At 44.8% G+C, this 20,970-nt stretch overlaps 1 protein-coding gene across 1 annotated transcript in view; it reads left to right on the top strand.

Moving 5' to 3' along the window:
- Window positions 1-18,412, top strand: part of SPMIP4 (sperm microtubule inner protein 4) — a 55,122-nt gene extending 36,710 nt beyond the window's left edge. Inside the window, exons 6-9 of the mRNA XM_083145224.1 lie at window positions 4,178-4,266; window positions 12,316-12,490; window positions 14,104-14,195; window positions 17,666-18,412. Of these exons, the coding sequence (XP_083001350.1) occupies window positions 4,178-4,266; window positions 12,316-12,490; window positions 14,104-14,195; window positions 17,666-18,412 (1,103 nt within the window). The remainder of the gene's footprint in view (window positions 1-4,177; window positions 4,267-12,315; window positions 12,491-14,103; window positions 14,196-17,665) is intronic.
- Window positions 18,413-20,970: the final 2,558 nt, after the last annotated feature.

The raw sequence follows: 20,970 nt of genomic DNA, 5'->3' as shown, positions 1-20,970 counted from the left end.
CATTGTGGACAAAGTAATTATGGACATAATTTAGTACATATACAGAAACACCAACATTACTTGATGTAAAAATAACAGCAATATGGGGACACATAGATAGTGATTAAAATGCCACATTAGAACATAACAAATGTACATGTAATGAGGGTTCAAATGTAGTTTTATTAGGTCTTTATTGAGGTAGACAATTGAGTTAATAGAAAACAATAATTGAATAACAAATAGATTAATTAATCAATTGTGAGATTTGTAGTTGAAAGGGAAGATTTGCAGGTCCATATATGTGAAGGGTATGCCAGCGTACACGGATGTACGCTCACTCTCACGAGCGGTGACATAACTTGTGTTTTCCATTGAAAACAATAGGGACCCGTGCGTGCAAGCTGGCGTACGCTCAGATCTCCGCAAGAAGTCGGTGGGAAGACGGACGAAAGACGTCCGCGTACGTTGCCGTACGCTCAGTTGTACGCCAGTTGTCGGAGTGTAAGGGCTGGGCCGGCCGCGTACGTTGCCGTACGCTCATTTGTACGCCACTCCCCTTCTACGTTATTTCTGCCCGTACGTAAGCGGCTGATTTGTGGGTGGACTTAACCCTAACGGCCGCGTACGGCTAGCGTGCGGTAATGGCGAACGTACGCACGTTTGGCCGCTCCGAGCAGAATAATGCCCAAAATTGTTTTTAGGGCAAAAGGTTGCACCGAGGTAGCTGGATGACTGTGCTAAGCGACACAAGTCGGCGGCACAACACGTGGCTCATCTAGGAGTGGCACTGCAGTAGCACACAGGATGGCAGTTTGAAAAACTAGGCCCCAAAGAGCACACAATGCAAAAAAAAAAGAGGTGCAAGTTGGATTTGTCCTTGGGTCATCCCACTCACCCTTATGTTGTGTAAACAACACACGCACACTTTAACAAACCAATCATTTCAGTGCCAGGGTCTGCCACATGACTGTGGCTGAAATGATTGAATCGTTTGGGCCCCCACAAAATAAGCTGGCAATTAATCTACACAAGCTGGCTCTACTGAGGCAAGATGTTGTCCTCCTCCTCATCCTCCGATTCCTAACCTCCTTCAATGTCGTGTACATCCTCAGGATTCAGTATTGAATCCCGGCGGTCGGGATCCCGGCGTTCAGAATCCCGACGCCGGAATCCCGACAGCGAAATGCCGACAAGGGGGGGACGTGGATCGCCCCCCCTTGTGGGCTCGCTGCGCTCGCCACGCAGCGGGCCCGATGCCTCGCTACGCTCGGCACGCTAATTTATTCTCCCTCCAGGGGTGTCGTGGACACCCCAGGAGGGAGAATGTGTCGGTATTTCGGCGGTCGGGATTCCGGCGTCGGGATTCTGAACGCCGGGATCCCGACCGCCGGGATTTTAACTGCATCCCCATCCTCATCCTCCTCACAGAGTATTCAATTGTCCCCGCTGGAATCCACCACTACAGTTCTCTGTGTACTTTGTGGATGCTGGTCTTCCTGTAATGACAGTTCATTTTCATGAACATCATCTTGTCCACATTTTGTGGAAGCAACCTCCTACGTCTATTGCTGACAAGGTTCCAGGCTACACTAAAAATTATTTTGGAGTACACACTGGAAAGGGGGCAACTAAGGTAATATAAAGCCAGTTTGTACAGGGGCTTCCAAATTGCCTTTTTTCCTGCCAGTACAGGTACGGACTGTCTGACATGCCTACTTGAATGCTGTCACCCATACAATCCTTCACCATTCTGTCAATGGTGACAGCATCATATGCAGTGACAGGAGACATGTCATAAATGTTGCCAGGTCCTTAAGTCCGGACCAAATGTCCAAACTTGGTCCTGCCTGCCCTGCACTAAAGTAGCTGCTATCACCAGGCGGTGTAGGCTAGTGGGTAACTGCACCGCTCTGCATGCTGGAAACTTGTGTTCGATTACAGTGTAAATTATTTTTATCTTTTATTGAAATATTTTTGAAAGTTATATTTAATAAAACTAAACATACATAAAAGAACCTGTTTCCATAGAACCTTTTTTGTGCGATTCCATGTGCAGGAACCACAGCGTGTGCTTTAGTTCTGTATTACGCATTATGCACATGGTGTTTGTACTACTGTTGTTCCTTTTCCCCAGCCAGATCAACTGAATCAGCCTCATGCATTGCATTATCAGTGAAAAGTCTTCCAGGGAGGGGGGGAGGGAGGCGGGGTTGACTTGAGCTGAATACAGCACCTCCACCACTAATCCCCAATCGGAGTGTCTGAGTGTTTCACGGATGGCCCTCCGGTTGCATTTCAATGGGAGCACTCTCACACACATCACCAAGTGCCATAGGCTAGTAGGCTGTTGGCTGTAACACTGGACTTAATGGCAGTACCGCTGGACTTAACGGCAGTACCACTTGACTTAACGGCAATACTGGATTAACGGCAGTACCACTGGACATAATGACAGTACTGGACTTAACGTCAGTACCACTGGACTTAACGACAGTACTACTGGAGTTAATGGCAGTACCACTGCACTTAACGGCAGTATCACTTGACTTAACGTCAGTACTGGACTTAATGGCAGTACCACTTGACTTAACGGCAGTACTGGACTTAACGGCAGTACCACTGGACTTAATGGCAGTAAAACAGGACTTAACGGCAGTACCATTGGACTATCACTGGAGTTATACCGCTGTCAGCTGCACCACTGGACTTAACGGCAGCACCACTGGACTTAACGGCAGAAATAGACAGCACAGCACCACTGCATTGGACTTATACAACAGTACAGGACACCAGCACTAGACAGTACAGGACACCAGCACTGGCAGCAGACAGCACAGTACCACAGCACTGGACTGCACAGGACACCACAGGACACCACCAATGCGACCAGGTCACATCCCACATCAGCTTCCTAGAGAGACACAGAGACACAACCTCCCTCAACCCACTCCAATGCCTGAGTGAAGATAGCAGCACGTTGTGGGGAATAATATGAGTCCGGATCTCGTGAGAATGCAGCACCTGGATGATGACGTTTTTTGACTCGTTCTGCAATCTGAGCCTGGTGGAAAACCCAAACAATGCTTAGATCGCAGCACGGATTCAACTGTTCGATAGTGTCCGGATTGCAGAAATCTTGACGCGCTTATCACTAGTCAATACTGGATGGCCTTTAAAGATCAGATGCAAATGCTGCATATTCTCATCCCATACAATAAAAAACAAAGGGAAGTGCAGAATGAATGTAAGATGAAGAGGGGTGGCTATGTAAATAATGATATCTTCTCGTGCCAAAAATTTAAATTGCATTAAAAAAAATTATGCACCCATGAAGAATTGCACCGTCTCTTCATCGGCAGCATGCACACCTATTGTCATGGTCATCTTCTTGTAGCTTAAATCATAGGTCAATACTATCTACTGATAGGCACATATACAAGTATATGCCCCAGTCTCCCTAAACTGCAATGGCATCTGTAATTTGGCAACGATAAAGGAGGAATTCAATTGACGGTGGAAAGTTGAAAAACCCTGTGGTGTAGGATTTTCCCAGCAGCCACAGGGTTTTCCAATTGAATTGGAGGTCTGAAAATGGGACGTGGTTATTGCTATAAGATACACCCCCAAAGCAAACCTGTCCTGGAACTCTGGCATCACCCCCGCCCCCCTTTCTCCCCAAGGACTAATAGTTTATTTAGACTGTAAATACTCACCTTCCAAAGCGGTTTTGTGAAGTAACATTTGTAGACCTCTAGCCTCTAGGCCACGCATGTCCAAACTATGGCTCTCCAGCTGTTGTGAAACTACAAGTCCCATCATGCCTTTCCATAGTTTTGTTATTAGGGAATGTTAAAACTATGGCAAGGCATGCTGGGATGTGTAGTTTCACAACAGCTGGAGGGCCACAGTTTGGACATGACTGCTCTAGGCAATCCCTAGGTGGCGGCATAAGATTTATAGAGGTTTCCACAATGTGGACAACTATTCAGATAATTAGTTTTCTTCCATCGTATGAAACTAGTTATCAACATTATAAATTTGATATGAAAAAATGCCGCCCATACCACCTCAAACAAAGGCAGTGCCCCTATGCCTGCTTAGGTTCCGACCAGTCTCATTTATCACATGGAATTAAGTTGTACTTCTGTATTGAAGAGAGTGTGCGCTTATTTTCTTGTTCTTATTCTTTCCTCAGGACATCCTTACAGGCATGAGATCATTTCCCTTCCTTCTGATTCACAAAAGGCGGCACTGACATGGCCAGGGCAGCAAGGATACAGTCACGTATGTTCCCTATATATGGCATGGTATATCTGACAATCTCATTTAGGCCCTTATTCTGGTCGGTGCGGATATATCCGCGTGCGTTCGGCCCGCCGATGTTTTGTGTCTGCGCATGTGCAGAGGCGTCTCTGCGCATGTGCGAGCGGGGCGTACGGCCAAATCCCGCATGATATGTGAACACTCCGAACAGGGGGTGGAGAGGGGCGTGAAGGGCTATTTGGGCTCATTACCATATGCATACGCCCCGCGTTTCATGGGCGTTCCCATGCAAACGCTGGGCGTACGTATGGTAATGCGGCCATGACACACGTGTAGGGGGCGGACATATGACATCGCCGGATGTCAGCTGCCCGCCCAGATCCCTGCTTTTGCACGGAAAAATGTCCGTGTGGTCTGAGGTTGCGGGAGCTGGTGGAGCACTCGGTCCTGCATTCGATGGTCTGCGACCATCGAATGATGGGGGAGGTTCCCTGAGATGGAGGAGGCGTATTCCGTGAAAAATACACGTGCGGTCCGTTCGGCCAGCTTCTTACCGCGTACGGACGGAGTTGGCGATCCGTATGGAAGGCGGGGTTTCGCACGCACGGTCCTGGCCGCATAATCGGATCCGGCCGCACCGATCAGAATAAGGGCCTTAGTGACATGTCTTTCTGAATATTCTGGGGGGATGCTCCCTATAAATACATGACCTTCCAAGAGATCTCTATGAGGTCTAAAACGTTGTTGTCTGGTTTCCCTTTTATGCACAAGATGATTTTACCAAAGCTATGTAACGCCAGGAACCACAAGCCTCACTTTGCAGGCTGATATCCGGATGATAGGTCAACAGTGTATTGGTCGATAGTCAATATTTCATAAACATTAGCATCGACAGCACGTCGGCAGGTTCAAAAGGTCGGCATGACAAAGGTCAACACATATATGGTTAACCCATGTTTTGGGTTTTTCACATGTTTTTCCAACATTTGCTTAATTTACTCTCCAAGTGGACATCAATGGGGAATAGTAATATGCAGGGTTGGACTGGTCCACGGGGGGAATAGGGGAACCCCCGGTGGGCCCCACTTCCTGTGGGCCCCACCAACTCCGCAAGGGATTAGTTTCCAGACACCAGTGCACTTACATTATGCATTATAAATATGGGTACTTGTTTCCTAGCACGGCGTCCGTCGGGGTTGATCGCATGCCTTTAATTAAGGTACTTAAGGCATGCGATTGTTGCGATGGACCCGATTTTATGTTAATTACCAGCTTAATTTGCCGGTAAAGACAAAATCGTGTTGATCGCGTCCATCGCAGCCCATTATAAAGGGCCGCGATGCGACTGACGCGATCAACGCGATTTTGCCATAGAGAACAATGTTAAATGTTTTTTAAAGTTAAAATCGGGTTGATCGCGTCGGTCGCGGCCCATTGTAATGGGCCGCAATGCGATCGACGCGATCAACTCGATTTTACATAGGGAACAATGGGAAATGGGCCAATATGGCCAATTTCTCATTGTATATGGTTATAAAGTATGGTTAATGCCCCCCCCATTGTTAACGCCACCCCACTATTGACGCCAACCGGAAGCGTGGCGAGCGCAGCGAGCCCGCGTGGCGCGGCGGTACACGACATCCGACCTATTCATACCCCCACTATCCACGTCGGCGTTGAGTTGATATTATATAGTGTGGCGAGCGCAGCGAGCCACCGAGCCCGAAGCGTGTCGAGCACAGCGAGCCCCGCGAGGGGACGTGTATACCTGTGAAGTTATGCGCGTCCACTCGCCACGCTTTGGGCTCGGTGGCTCGCTGCGCTCGCCACACTATATAAAATCAACTCCACGCCGATGTAGATAGTGGGGGTATGAAAAGGTCAGAGGACGCGTACCACCGCCCCTCGTGGGCTCGCTACGCTCGCCACGCTTCGGGATGGCGTCAATAGTGGGGTGGCGTTAACAATGGAGGACATTTCACCCATCAGGGGGGGGGGTTTCCTATCTAAATGGGGGGGTTTTGGGGCTTTTTACATTGAAATCAATGTAAAATTGGGGTCTCAGGGAACATTTTACATTGATTCCAATGTAAAAATCGGGTCGATCGCGTCGATCGCATCGCATGCGATTTGGTTGGCATGCGATGCGATGGACGCGATTTTTACGGCCCCGATCAATACAATTAAAATCGGTGGCGCCATGCTAGGAAACAAGTACCTAAATATGTTACATTACACTGCACAGAACTATGGTGTATTTTCTACCGTTTAATAATGTTTTACATTTTCATGCATGCACTAGCAGTGTTTACAAATATATATATATATATATATATATATATATATATATATATATATATATATATATATATATATATATATATATATATATATAAAATGGCAACCTCAATATTGTAGCAGGCTAGCATTTTTATTGCTGTCAGGTTGTTTTTAGCTGCAAAATACATGTATTTGATACAAGCTAATGAGTCATCTTCTGGAGTACGTGCTGCATTCCTCCTTTACAGGGCTTCTGGCTGTGATCTTATGAAGATTGCAGGTTAGCTATTAGACTTCATGGCCACAGTGTCATGTTTCTTTATTACTATATACTAGATACACCAGCATTCTATCACTCCCTCTGTGCAGGTCTCTGTAGGAAGGTAAAATAACTGTTTAAAGAAAGCTAGAACCTTATTCTGGTCCATGCGCACCATTTCTGCGCATATGCATGCTCAGGGTACAAGCGGCCATGGCGAACAGAATGTTCGCCGGTCACTCGCACCCACCATTGCGGGCGGGGGGTGGGGCAGCATCAGGTAGTCGCACCCATGGGAATGCCCAGCATTTCATGGATGTTCCCATGAAATGCTGGGCATTCCCATGGTAATGACCCAGTGACACGAAGCGCTGCGAACTTCGCAGTGCTGCGTGTCAACCAGAATAACCTCCATTTTCTGTTAGCACAGGTACAAAAGTTTGTATGTGTGCTCACTTCATTAGTGATTATACAGTCACTGTGACTTGTGCATCTGCCGGACATAATGATTTGTATAACACAAAATCCATAAACACAAAGCTGATACATTACGAATAGGGTCAGAGAGGTGGACAGTGGTTATCATTGCTGCCTCACTGCACTGGCTTCATGGGTTTAATTCTAATAAGAGTCATCTGTGCATAACTATTACTGTATGTTCTCCCCAATTTTGTGTGGGGTTCCTCCATGTGCTCTGTGTATCCTCACACACTCATTCAATAACTTTAATAACTGACATAACAAATTACCACAGTGTGTGCGTCCTTGGTATATGACCTAGGAAGTATAGAGGTCAATAGGGTGCAAATTGCCTCTTTAATTATGCAGATTTGCTGGCACTTGAACCGCATTGTAAACCCCTTTTAGCCCGACTACACCCCAAGACCACACCATGAGTCTAAGTTGCCATAAAGCAGGGCTGGGCAACACCGGCCCTCCAGATGTTAATGAACTACACATCCCAGCATGCCTTGCATCAGTTTCAGCATGGCCACATAGCAAAACTAATGCAAAGCATCCTGGGATGTGTAGTTCATTAACATCTGGAGGGCCAGTGTTGCCCAGCCCTGCCATAAAGTGAGGCTCAGACCAGCTCACACAGGTCCGAATTCAGCTCCTGCCCGATGGAGAGGTCACGCGCATCCGCATTTTCTGTAACGCACTTGTGCAGGGCCTGGCTGTGTTTGCAAGGTGCTTGCAGCCTGATTGACAGTTTGTGGGTGTGCCAGGGTGGACCCCCTGGTGTTTCAGAGCCGTGCACACAAAAATGGTGGGCGCGCCCATAGGACGCACACACTGTGGTAATTTGTTATGTCAGTTATTAAAGTTATTGAATGAGTGTGAGAGGATACACAGAGCACATGGAGGAATCCCACACAAAGTTGGGGAGAACATACAGTAGTAGTTATGCACAGATGACCTTTATTAGAATTAAACCCATGAAGCCAGTGCAGTGAGGGAGTGCCGACACAAGGCAGATGTTCATTTGACGTTGGTGCCCGCCTGGAAAACTCTGAATTCCTTGTAGCCGCCGAGTGACTGTGGGTTATGCGGTGGCTGCGAGTTGCAGGGAGAGGAGGACAGATCATTGAATAGGAAGTACCCAATGAATGATTTTTCCCCTGTGCGGGCACTGGCAAATGGATTTGTACCCATACACATCCGTTTGTAGAACTGAAGGCTGGGGGGGTTTGCGTTTGGCAGGGCGGCGTTAACCTGCTTGCTGGGCTCAGAACACTCGTAGCTCAGCAAGCAGATTTGAATCGGGCCCTAACTTCCATAGGCGAGACCTTCGGCAACAATTGGATTGGCTGCATAGACTGCAAACTCCAATGGCACAAGGGCTGATGTAAGCATTCTCTGGAACAGAACTGCATGATATGGGTGTGCAATCAAGTGCAAATAACTGTTAATAAATATAGGCAAAAAATCTATTAATAAATAAATGACATAACTCAATGTTTGGTAGTCCTGGCCTGCTGCATACATGGGGAGGTGTTTCGTCACACCTAAGCCCCGGGGTTTGTGCAGAGCTTTAAACTGCATATATTACAAATGCAGGTGTCAGATGCATCTCATGATTCTGAACACCTAGCTCTGTAACAGTAGCCAGGAGAAACCGCAGCTGTGCACTTGAGTTACATCAAAACCATAGAAATGTGGCTGAGTAATAACTGTTAGTTTCACATTACCCAATTTGAACAAGTATTAAATAAGTTATCATAGTGTCAGGACAGTGTTATAATCACTTACCATAGAAATAAAAACAGACAAAAATACAAAAAGAAGAAAGAAAGCTCCATAGCTTTTTCCTTTAAAAATCAAATAAGAATATCCTTAACTGTCACTGTCTGAAGACAAATATCAATTCAGTAATGTGAGCTTCATACAGTATAGTTTAGTGCCATACCTTCCAACTGCCCCAATTCTTGCAGGACAGTTGCTTTTTTGTGTGCGACTGTTCCGCTGTCCTACCTGCGGGCAGCAGTGTTCAAAGGAAGGGGCAGTTGGGAGACCACCTGACCCTCTCTGCTCTGTGATGAATAGATGCTGTGCGCATGCATGGGAAAAACTTTTAAAATGAAATATTACTTAATATGCACATCACATATGTAGTGTATATGATCACATGTCCTTGTAGTCTCGGCTAGTTAGGAAAAGCAGACAGAATGTTTAAGGAATGTCTTGCCCAACTTAGGAGTGCCATTTTTTTTGCCCTAGATAAGGGCACAAGTGATCAGCCTGAGCTTCTGCACAGAGACCATTTCCAGCAGAGGGTTCCTGGGGGGGTGTGGATCATTTGGTCTACAGCTTGATGGTCGACAAGCATTAGGTCAACACCATTAGGTCGACATGGGACAAGGTCGAAATGGGTCTAGGACACAATCATTAGGTCGACAGGTCATTTGGTCGACACAAGCATTAGGTTGACAGTTTCTAGGTCGAAATGATTCGTCAAAAGTCAAAAGGTCGACATGAGGTTTTTCACTGTTTTTACCCGAATGGTGACACAGTCGACATGAACAAAGTTTGAAGTGCACCACATCCCCTGGCATGGCTCGCGATGCTTCGGGCACAGTGCCTTGCTACGCTCGGCGCACTATTTTATTCTCCCACCATGACCTAGTGCAGGGGCTGGGCAATATGCGGCCCTCCAGCTGTTGATGAACTACACATCCTAGCATGCCTTTCACCAGTTTCAGCACGGCTAAATAGCAAAACTAAGGCAATGCATTCTGGGATATGTAGTTCATCAACATCTGGAGGGCCGCTTATTGCCCACTCCTGCCGTAGTGGATGGTTGGGCATGAAATACCGCCTGTCGGCACATGTTGGGTCCAAAAACAGTGAAAAACCCCATGTTGACCTTTTGACCGTCGACCTAGACACTGTCGACCTAATGCTTGTGTTGACCTAAAGCCATGTCGACCTAAAGCCATGTCAACCTATCCCCATGTCGACCTATTGGTGTCGACTCAATGCTTGTCGACCATCATGCTGTAGACCAAATGATCGTATCCCTCCTGGGGAACCCTGCTAGAAACTACATCCCGTGACTACATCTGTAGTACATAGCCGGGTGCCAATATTAGAAATATTTTGCATTACCGATATTGGTAAATCTACCAACACTGCATTCCCCATACAAATCTATTAGTGATGTGGTGTCAATGTAGGGTCTGCAGCACGTATCTCCAACACCAATACCTGCCGAGAAACCCTTCTTCTTACATTTAAGGGATACATAACATGTGCAGCTAGCCCCCAATAGGAATGTTTTCAAGACCGCAATTATTGTTTGATAAATGGTGTCTTTCTTTTTTTTCTTTCCTGTCTTTCCTTCATTCTTTCTTTCCTTTCTTTCTTTCATTTTTTTCTGCTTCTATTTATTTTTTCTTTCCTTTTTCTTTTGCTTTCTTTTTATTTCTTTATTTTCTTTTCTTGTTTTTTATTTTCTTGATGTCACCATTATCCACCACTCATTGGGGTGTGGATCATTGTGGTTGGGAATTGGGTTAACCCCAAATGGTTGACATGCACAGTGTATACATGGGAAGGGGTTCGCACGGAGACATCGCAGAGATGCTTGACATGTGACTTGGTCAACATGAGTTTTTCATGTTTTTGTGTGTGTGTGTTATTTTGTAAAACACACCGCTAATCTCACCACACTTTACCATACCCGACTGTAGTCCACATGGATGATAAAGTATGAAAAAGTTCAAAGATGAAAAAAAAGTTTGCCAAGAATTCCTCGAACCATTTGTGTATCAGCCATTGTCATCTTGACCTTTTGGAGTTTGTCGACCTGTTGTAAATGTCAACCTTGTGCATGTTGACCAATAGTGATCAATCTATTAACTTTCTACCTAATGCATGTTGACCCAAAGTACGGATTCCCTCTCACTGGCATGAATAATTATAGCAGTTAGCAGACCACATCAGGAAAGTGATAGAAAGACACAAAGTAATACAGTGGATGTGTTGCTCCGCAGTCATAGTGCTGTGATTATGACCCATGTGCGTTTTATTTTACAGCAGCACATTTTGCATGTCTTCCTCCCCTTAGGTGGACCAAGATGTTTGTCTGACATGTTATAGGGACTGCCCCAGGAGCACGTTTCAATCCGCAACCACCTTAGTGTCAACTTTAGCAATACACCTACCCAGTCTCTTGCATAGTAAGCAGACTATCAGGCAAACTAGGCTGCTCTCTAGGACCTAGTGAGAACTGCAGTGCTCGGGTTGCTTGCTACACCTCTTCATCCTAACCCCTAACACTAATCCCCTAACACCATTACCCTAACCCTCGCCCTTAATCTTAACCCATAACACTACTACTCTAACACTATTACCAGTGGCGTAGCTACGTTTTGGGCGCCCCCCGCCGCCCATGCAAACCAGCCCCCCCCCACCCCAATCCCCCCCTTACCTTTCGCGCTGGTTCCGGCGGCTCCGTTCTTCTGCTGAGGACCACCACAAAATGGCCGCCCCCATACAGCAGACAGTTTCTAATTGTACAAAGGGTCATTATGGGGAAGACGAGGTATCAGCACTGTTATGTTCTTGATACTGCTTCTCCCCATGTACAAAGGAGCAGGAGGATGCTACGGGACCCCTGTCATGTTAACCACTGCTGTAAGGTACTGTATATGCCGGAGGAGGGGACAGTAAAGTAGGTACATACAGTATGACTTATAACTTTAACTGTGGGCTACTTTCCTCTCCTGTGTATGGCTGTTAAATTATAAATTCATCCTCAAATCTATTTGTAAAAGTCAAAGGTTTTCCCATTACAATTTCATTTAGTTTAAAACTGTTTAGAGAAAATTAGCATTTTATTGTCTAATTTCCACAATTATTATTTGTGGCACCATAAATTGTCTAGTCTTATGAAAGGAATAACCCTAATAAAAGGGTACATATGGAGTACAACCAGTGTTTTCTATTTACTTCGCTCTAGAAGTGTCAATTAAAAAAAAAAAAAACCTTAAACATTGGTAACAAATATTTTATTATAATTTCTACAGGTCCCCAAATTTAATCCTGAAAATGCCCAGATCTACTACCCGATTCCCCCGAAAACTATGGCGCCCAATGCTGTAAACAAGTCACTTGAAGAAGCACTCTCTGAGAGGACAATGAATTTACAGAGAAATCTGATGAAATCCCAATGGGTAACCTCATATAAGCGCAGCTTTACGGGTAAGCCAAATATTCACGTTTCTGTCTCTAAGGCAATAATATGCAGTTGATTTCTATAAACTTTTATTCTATAAATAATAATAATTATAATTTTTTTCTAAAAACTGAACATAACATTGTAGATGAGCTGCACATGCATGAAAAATCTGGGAAACTGTTAGAACAAATGCGCCAAACAATGGAGGTTATTCTTGTTGACTCGCAAGGCTGCAAATTTCTAGGGGGGAGACGTGGGGAGGCCACCCGCCTCCCCCCTCACATGCTGCTATCCCCCACAGGCAGGCGAATGGATGATTTGCATAATCATCCATTTGTAGCCTTGCATGCAGGGAAAAATCATTTGATAGTTGACGACCATCACATTATTTTGGAAGCGCTCGTAGACCTGAGACACCTCTGTAGTGTCTCTGATCTGCGGGCGCCCTGTGCGGGAAGCTGACATCTGCTGACGTCAGCTGCCCGCCCCCTGCACGTGTGTCAATTGGGGAATCACAATGAAAACGCCTAGCGTTTTTATGGGAATGCTCATGAAATGCTGGCCGTTCTCATGGGTGAATCCCCCGGCACACCGCCCCACTCCCCCGGGCTGCACTGTTGTGTGCAAGTGCCCGGCGAATAATCTATTCGCCGTGGTTACTCGCACACAGCAGCTGCACATGCGCATAAATAACTATGCGCATGTGCAGTTGCAAAAATCCAGGCAGCTCCCCGGGAGGCTCACATACGATTCGATGTGCCAGTTTTTACATGTGATGTACGGCATCTTTTCTTAAAAAGTAGCTATTTAAGCTTCACACACAAACACTGATGCATGTCCTATTAGAAGAAGAGTTTGTTTTGCTAGTAAAAAAGGGTAATTTTTTTGTATCAAGATGCCCTACAGGATAAGAATTTTATCCATGGCACCCCTATGCCTAAAGGTTAAATTAACAAAAAAATATGAAATAAATAAATTGTATGTATATATCATCTTTAGGTTTAAGGACATGGGGCCTTATTCTAGTTCACTCTTTCTTACAAAATCCTTCTTAGATGGACAAAACAATGTGCACTACAGGAGGGGCAGATGTAACATGTGCAGAGAGAATTAGATTTGGGTGGGGTTTTAATTCAAAGTGAGATCTATATTGCAGTGTAAAAATAAAGCAGCCAGTATTTACCCTGCACAGAAACAAAATAACTCACCCAAATCGAATTCTCTCTGCACATTTTACAGCTGCCCCCCTGCAGTGCACATGGTTTTGTCCATCTAAGAAGGATTTTGTCAGAAAGAGTGAACAAGAATAAGGCCCATGGTTTGGTTCTGTTTGTCTACATTTTATGATTGCGAGCCACAATCACTGGTTTTGTCAATTACATTGACCATAATAATTTAAATTGGTCCTTAGCCACAAACCCAAGGCACCCCTGCAAGGGTCCAAAAGCATCCCAGGGTGCCACAGCACACAGTTTGGGAACCACTGGTTTAGCCATTGCTTTCAAAATAGAATGTACTGATGAATGTCTGGTTCTGAGAAAACCAGTAACAAACAGCCTTTGAATCGATGCCCTGATTCATTATTGCAGTTGTTAATTGTTCAAACATTTTATTAAAATATTTTATTAATTTTTAGATAATGGGGAAATGAACCCAATACAACTTGATGATTTTCATGAGAAGTTTATTGGCAAAATAACTGGATGCACGGATGAACATGCAGAAATGGTAATGCACTTTCATATACAGTATATGACCTACTACTGCTTTAGAAGCAACACTTTACTCATTTAATTTATGTTTATTTAACTAGCACCACCATATTCTGCAGCGCAACACAGAAACTACTCTTACACATAAGTCCATGGCCCAAAGAAGCTTAAAGCCCAATGGGCCAGATGCACTAAGCTTCAAAAGTGACAAAATGGAGAGTTATAAACAGCCAGCCAATCAGCTTCTGCCTGACTACATGGCAGGTAGGAGCTGATTGGCTGGTTATTTATCCATTTTATCAAGATTAGTGCATCTGGACCAATTACTCTACCACACATAACTGGGATGTGGTCTACAAGTATTGGGTTGACAATCATTCGGTCGACCACTATAGGTCAGTAGTCACAAGGTCAACACCTAAAATGGGGTGACATGCATTAGGTCCATATGGTCATTAGGTCAACACGAGCATTAGGTCAACATGGGAAAGTTTGACTTGAAAACAATCAACATGAGTTTTTCATGTTTTTTTCTTTAAAAAAAACGTGGTTTTTCATACTTTACTATCCAAGTCGGCATAGAGTGAGAATATAGGAGTGCCCGAAGCATGATGAGCGAAACGAGCCATACAAGGGGACGCATTACACTTATAAAAGTGTCCATGTCGATTTAAGTTGACATAGGCACCAAAAAAACATACCACCCATAATTAAGTAGGGTCTGTTTCTATTATTTTTGTCAGCAACTTGTATTTATTGGACTGAGAGAGGTATTCCACACAGACTCACTAGTGCTGTTTTCAGATTGCAAAGGCAGGGTCACACCAGGACCTTATAAAAACGGTCAGTCCCAGTGCAACCCTTCATGTGCGGTCTGTTCACATTGCCTCGGAGAACTCGCAATATTGCCGGTTCGATGGCATCATCAGGTGGCACGGCGGAGCATCGTCGCATCACCAGGGCCGGGGGAGGAGGCAGCACTTAGAGCTGACACTGCTCCAAGCCCTGCCTCCTCCATAGTGTGAACGGGAAATGTCTCGACCTGTTTAACCCGTTCACACTGCACAGCAACACGACAAGGAACTGGTAAGAACCCTGCTTTTTACCCGGTTCAGATTGCCGTGTAGCTACTGGTTAACTGTAACCGGTAACCCCTTTCACATCACACTAATTACCGGGTCAGATGGCAAGAAACAGGCTTGTACCCTGTAATTAGCTGCGATGTGAAAGGGGTATAAGTAATATATTACATTGTTAAGCTTAATTCACATTACACTGGCTATCCATTAATTGTAATTTAGTTGTAATTACTTTCTTTGAACGCTGCATCAGTTCTTTATACTGAATACACAAGAATGGGTAGATTACTGATTGCTTTTACCTCAGCAAGTGCTACTTCTAAGAACAAAGATTTCACATACTGGATTTTTGTAATAAAATATGACTATTATTGTGTGTTGGATATAAAGAGAAAAAGCTATAACAAAGGATGGTAAAAAAAATATAAGATATATGTAAAGGATAGCCCAAACTGTTGTACTATGGTAGTGTCCTAATACACATCATCTTACCTTAACAGTAAAATATTTTATTGTATTGCATTTTGCAATATGTTGACGCTATATAAATGTTACAAAATAATAATATACACATTCAAATATTATGGTTTGCAAATCAAAATAATCAAGATATTTGGGTAATTTTACTAAAACTTCTAAATACAAAATTTGGAGATGATTCCCATAGGAATCAATCAAATTGTAGCTATAGTTAACAAGTACCTTGAATATTCATTAAGCAACCCTTATTGACTTCAGGGGTTAGGCTTAGGCAATAGTAGGGATGGTTAGGGTTAAGCTGAGGGGAGGTAGGGCTAGGAGGTGAAAAAATGAATAGTTACTTGACCCCTGTCGGGATTCCTTCCATTGGGATATCAGAGTCGATATTCTAACCGGAGTTGATATTCTAATCGCCAATATCCCCCTGCCAATCATCCGTATATAACCCAGCATTGGATGCTGGCAGTCAGAATAGTGACAATAGCATCCTGACAGTGAGAATACCAACAGTTCTTTATAAAGAACATAAGCCCTCTCCTCATCCTCTCACTAATTCTAACCCTCCTCCCTGCAGCCTAACCCTAACACCCTCCTCGAAGGCTAACCGTAATATCCCTGTCTGCAGCCTGACCATAACTCTCCCAGTCTTACATTCAGGATGTTAGCTGTCGGGATCTTGGCATTGGTATTCATACCCTCCAACATTTGAAAAGAAGACATCGGTACACATTCAGGAAGGGGGCATGGGCATGAACAAAGGGGCGTGGGCAAAAGGGGTGAAACCACGTCCCCTTTCCGCATGTGTACTGTGCACTGCACCAACTACTACACCGCCCATGGCTATGTTTTCCCCCGTAAACTATATAATAAACTGTTGGCGGTACTTTTAAACTATAATATTACTATACATGAGACACTCTTACTACTATTACATCTACGCTTGCTGAATGCTGATTGGTGGAAAGTAAGAAGGTAGCAAGCTCAGCCAGCACACAGCAGTTCTTAGCGTAGCGAGGGGTGTGGATTGTGAGGTGGTAACCGGCATGATCAAAGTGACAGGGGCTCCCTCTATGTATGACCGAGAGATGCAGCTGGAGCTCGGACATCCTCAGAGACGCGTGTCTGATCCTTCCTGTAGCATAGACTTACCCAAATGGGACAATAGTTGTGTGCCCTCATACAGGACTTCTGCTGTAATACAGGAACATCACGGGTATGCACGATTCAAATTCGTTTCTGACCCCATGTTTTGAGATTGGCCGCAGTGCCTGCACTGTGATTGGCCGTGGTGCGCTGAGGCGACTACCATGGGCTGCAGTGCTGTCAGTTGACAAGCCTAGCTCTGCACTGCAGCCAGCCCCTCTTCTCCAGGTGCCGCCTTCAGTGACAGCACCGCACCGTTGTTTCTCTTTGCCTCTGTGCTGCCTCAATTGTGACAGCTGAGGGGGGAGCCACCAGAAAACCGGTACATTCGGTACACTTCGATTTAGCCGGTTCAGACCGTTTAAAAACGGTACTATACCGGCTAAATCGGTACAGTTGGAGGGTATGGGTATTCTGTCCACCAGCATCCTCATCAACGGCCAGCCATAATTGTTGACTCTATCTATAACTCATTAAGAAGCAGAGTTATCAAATCTTGGAGAGAGATAAAGTGAAGTTTCTAATTACAAACAATCAGTTCTAACATTTTGTAGCACAGCCTGTAAAAGGTTACCAACTGCATAAAATAGTTCAGTAGCAATTTGTACAATTTATTATAATTCTATACTCCAACAAATTTGTAATACTATTGAGTAATAACATAAAAACAAAAAACTCTACCTGCCTATTTAGTTATACTTTGTACCTTAAAACCCCTAAGCAGAAAGTGCAATCTAAAACCTTTCAATAAAATAATAACTTTGAAATTTTGATTATTTTACAGAAGCCAACATTTATATCTACTGTTCTGCGTGCGCGACCCCAGGAAGGACGCATTGCGCGTTTACGAGAAGGGCGTCGGCCCCTTGTGAAGGAAGATCTATCTGTAGATTTAGTAAGTGAGAACGCACACTATGTACATGAATCGGACACAGCATGTGTGACCTGCATGCCATCACACTGCAATTGTGATGCTACAAGTAACAGCTTGGATAACTGCTATACTCCAGAACAGCAATACACACAATGCACGTCCTCAAAGTGGAAACATAAGGAACCAAATCTAGTCAAAATCACTGATACCGAACAGACTGATGCTTTATACAGAAGGCAGATTACTCCAATACCAACATCTTGTGACATGGAAAACAGCTGTTATGAAGACTTACATCCAAGTAAACAAGAGCGACATGTGACTTTTGACAATAGATTCGGTCCTAGTACACCATTCACACACAATGATCCTACCAGGTTGGAAGCGAGTTCTGTAGAAGCTCAGAATAATCACAGTGTGCTATTGAGCCACTGCAACAACACACATATGGTAAGGACACCAGGAACCATGTGTGACACTGCAAAGGCGTCACCCCAGACATCGCTCCTGAACCTTCAGGACTCTTTCTCAATGTCAGCAGCACATAAAGCTTTCCACCAGAACTTCCCAGCACAGACAAAAGACCTGAGAGATAATTACCATTCTGGGAGGCAGCACAAGTTTTATGGCTTCCATTCTTTCTATTATCACAATTAACAATGCATATACCTATACAAATAACACTAGAAACAATAAAACCAATCTAATGAAATCATTTGTGGGCATTGATTATAAGCAAGCGTTGTGTGATTAGACTGATTGCCTGTAGTAATTACTCCCGTGTTACCTAACCTGATAGATCTGTTCCATAATGGAACAAACAGCACACCGAGATAAAAGGAAAATCCCAATTATTTCATTTATTTTCTACTATCCATGGCCGTAAATAGGGGTGTGCTACATGTGCGGTTATACAGAGCCAATGTATCTGTGGTTGGCACTGTGGCTGCCCCCTGGAACTAAAGCCCCATACACCCCCTCCCTCATCCTACATATAAAGAGGAGGATGGCCTCCTTAACGATGGCCACACTGCAGTAGCAGCATGTCCCTTGCTCCTCCTGGACGAACCCGGCATTGGCAAGTGTGTATGTCGCCAATATTGGCGTCGGTGGGAATTGTATAATGTGTATGGGGTTTTACTTCTGGTTAGCATGGTTCCTATAATGGCAGCCTGCAACCAGTCTCACTGCTGCAGCAGATGCTCCAAACAGGCAACATGCAATCTGTGTAGCCGAGTAGAGCACCCTCATGACAACCTGTACAGTTCTGCATTTGTTAACATGGGGTAGCGGGGAATGGGACAAGATACCTGTGCACTATTACCTACCAAATGATATTTTAAATTGGTCAGGGATGGTTAAGAGAAATCCACAATATTGAGGTTTGTGTGCCTAGGCACCGATAAATAGTGTGGAGGTGCTCCCGTGACAGTAAGACCAGGTAAACAAAAAAGAGAAAAAAAAGTACTCTCTTTGTTTGGGGGCACGCTTATTTAAAACCTAACATTTGATTCATTGTTGTAAAAGGTAAATTTTATTTAAATTAGACATAACACAATACATACATGACACACAGAGCCGACTTTCTTGGCTCCTGATTGGCCGCTAGGCGGCCAATGGAATCATTCTGAGGAGAGGCGCCGAGTATGAAATATCTCAGCATCTCTCCTCAGTGCAATGCGGACAGTGCGGGGACCGGCGACAGCTTGAAGATTACCTGGACTACGTCGGACCAAGACAAGACATCTTCAGCAAAGGACCAGGTGAGTAGGATTTCCTTCCAAAGCTCCAACATGGATTTCTTCGGACCCAGACACCGCCATGGACCTGGAGGACGACACGGACCACCGACATGGACCTGGAGGACGACACAGGACACCGGACACCAGGATAGCTAAGTATCAGTATGTGTGTGATGTATGTATTAAACTTTTATTTTCATTGTGTCAGTGTGTGTTTATTGTACTATTTTTATTATTGTGGAACTACAAGTGCCAGCGGGCCCTTTAATGCCCCGCAGTCTGGGACTTGTGGTTCTCCAAGTCCCAGCTTGCGGGGGAGGCTTACTGGGACTCATAGTTCCACAGTTTTAAACAATAGGTTTTCATCTATTCTTTTCCACAGAATCAGCCCGGTGACCACCGCACAGGGCCACCGGGGACAGCACCAGGCTTCAGCCTGGTCAGGTAAGTCCTGGAGGGGGGGGACCCCTTTATTGGGGGGATCCCCACTCCCCCAGGGCCCCTGGCCAGGCTGACTGGTCGGTAGGGTTAATGTTTTGGCCGCGGGACCTTATATAATAAGTGTCCCCCGGCTGTGACATTACCCTGCTGTCTGGTGTGGCCTGGGGCTGGTACTTAAAATACGGGGGACCCCTAGTCATTTTGTCCCCCATATTTTGGGAACCAGCCCCGGACCTGGAGCCTGGGGCTGGTTGTTAAAAATCAGGGAACCCCTATTTGTCGGGTTCCCTGATTTTTAATTACCGGCCCCGGCTCTTTCAGCCTGGTGCTGGTTACAGCTGTGGGGGGGACACCACTCCGTTTTTTTAAATTATTTATTTATTTTTCTATTTTTTTTACACCCTGCAGCCTGCACGGATCTGACTGATCCGTGCAGACTGCCTGAAAAATTCGTATTAGCGGCCGTATATATGGCCAGCTAATACGAATGAATACACCATCGGAGGGTTACAAAGCAGTCGTATATGACTGCTTTGTAAATTCCCCTCCGGAACACGACTTTGCATATGACTGAAACAGTTGTATGCAGTCGTAGGGGAAATACTAATACGAAAAACTAGGTTTTTCATATTAGTAAATTTCCCCCTTAATGTTGAAGTCCTATCATAAGGAGCCAATTGCATCTCAACCACTCCAGGAGCTTATCTGCATAGCAGTGGCAGACCAGGCCATGGCACTTGACTACTACAAAAAGCATGAGGGATAATATAGAACCTTTTGGGATGCCACATGGCAATTTTGACAATCAGATTAAATTTTCTGTGACCTGATGGTGAAAAATTATTTGAACCAGATTAGGTCTGTGACATCCAGTCCTCGAAAAATGTTGTGCTTAATCAGAAGCCCATGGTCCATGGTATTAAATGCTGCAGATAGATCCAAAAGGATTCAGATTGAACAGTCACCTCTGTAACTTGCCATCATAAAATAATGTAACACACAACAGGGCTCTTTCAGTAGCATCCCTTCCAG

Source organism: Crinia signifera, chromosome 5 (assembly GCF_055691185.1).
Source record: "Crinia signifera chromosome 5, ASM5569118v1, whole genome shotgun sequence".
NCBI lineage: Eukaryota > Metazoa > Chordata > Amphibia > Anura > Myobatrachidae > Crinia > Crinia signifera.
Note: the sequence above shows the minus strand (reverse complement) of the source record. Positions and strands in the feature narration are given on the sequence as shown.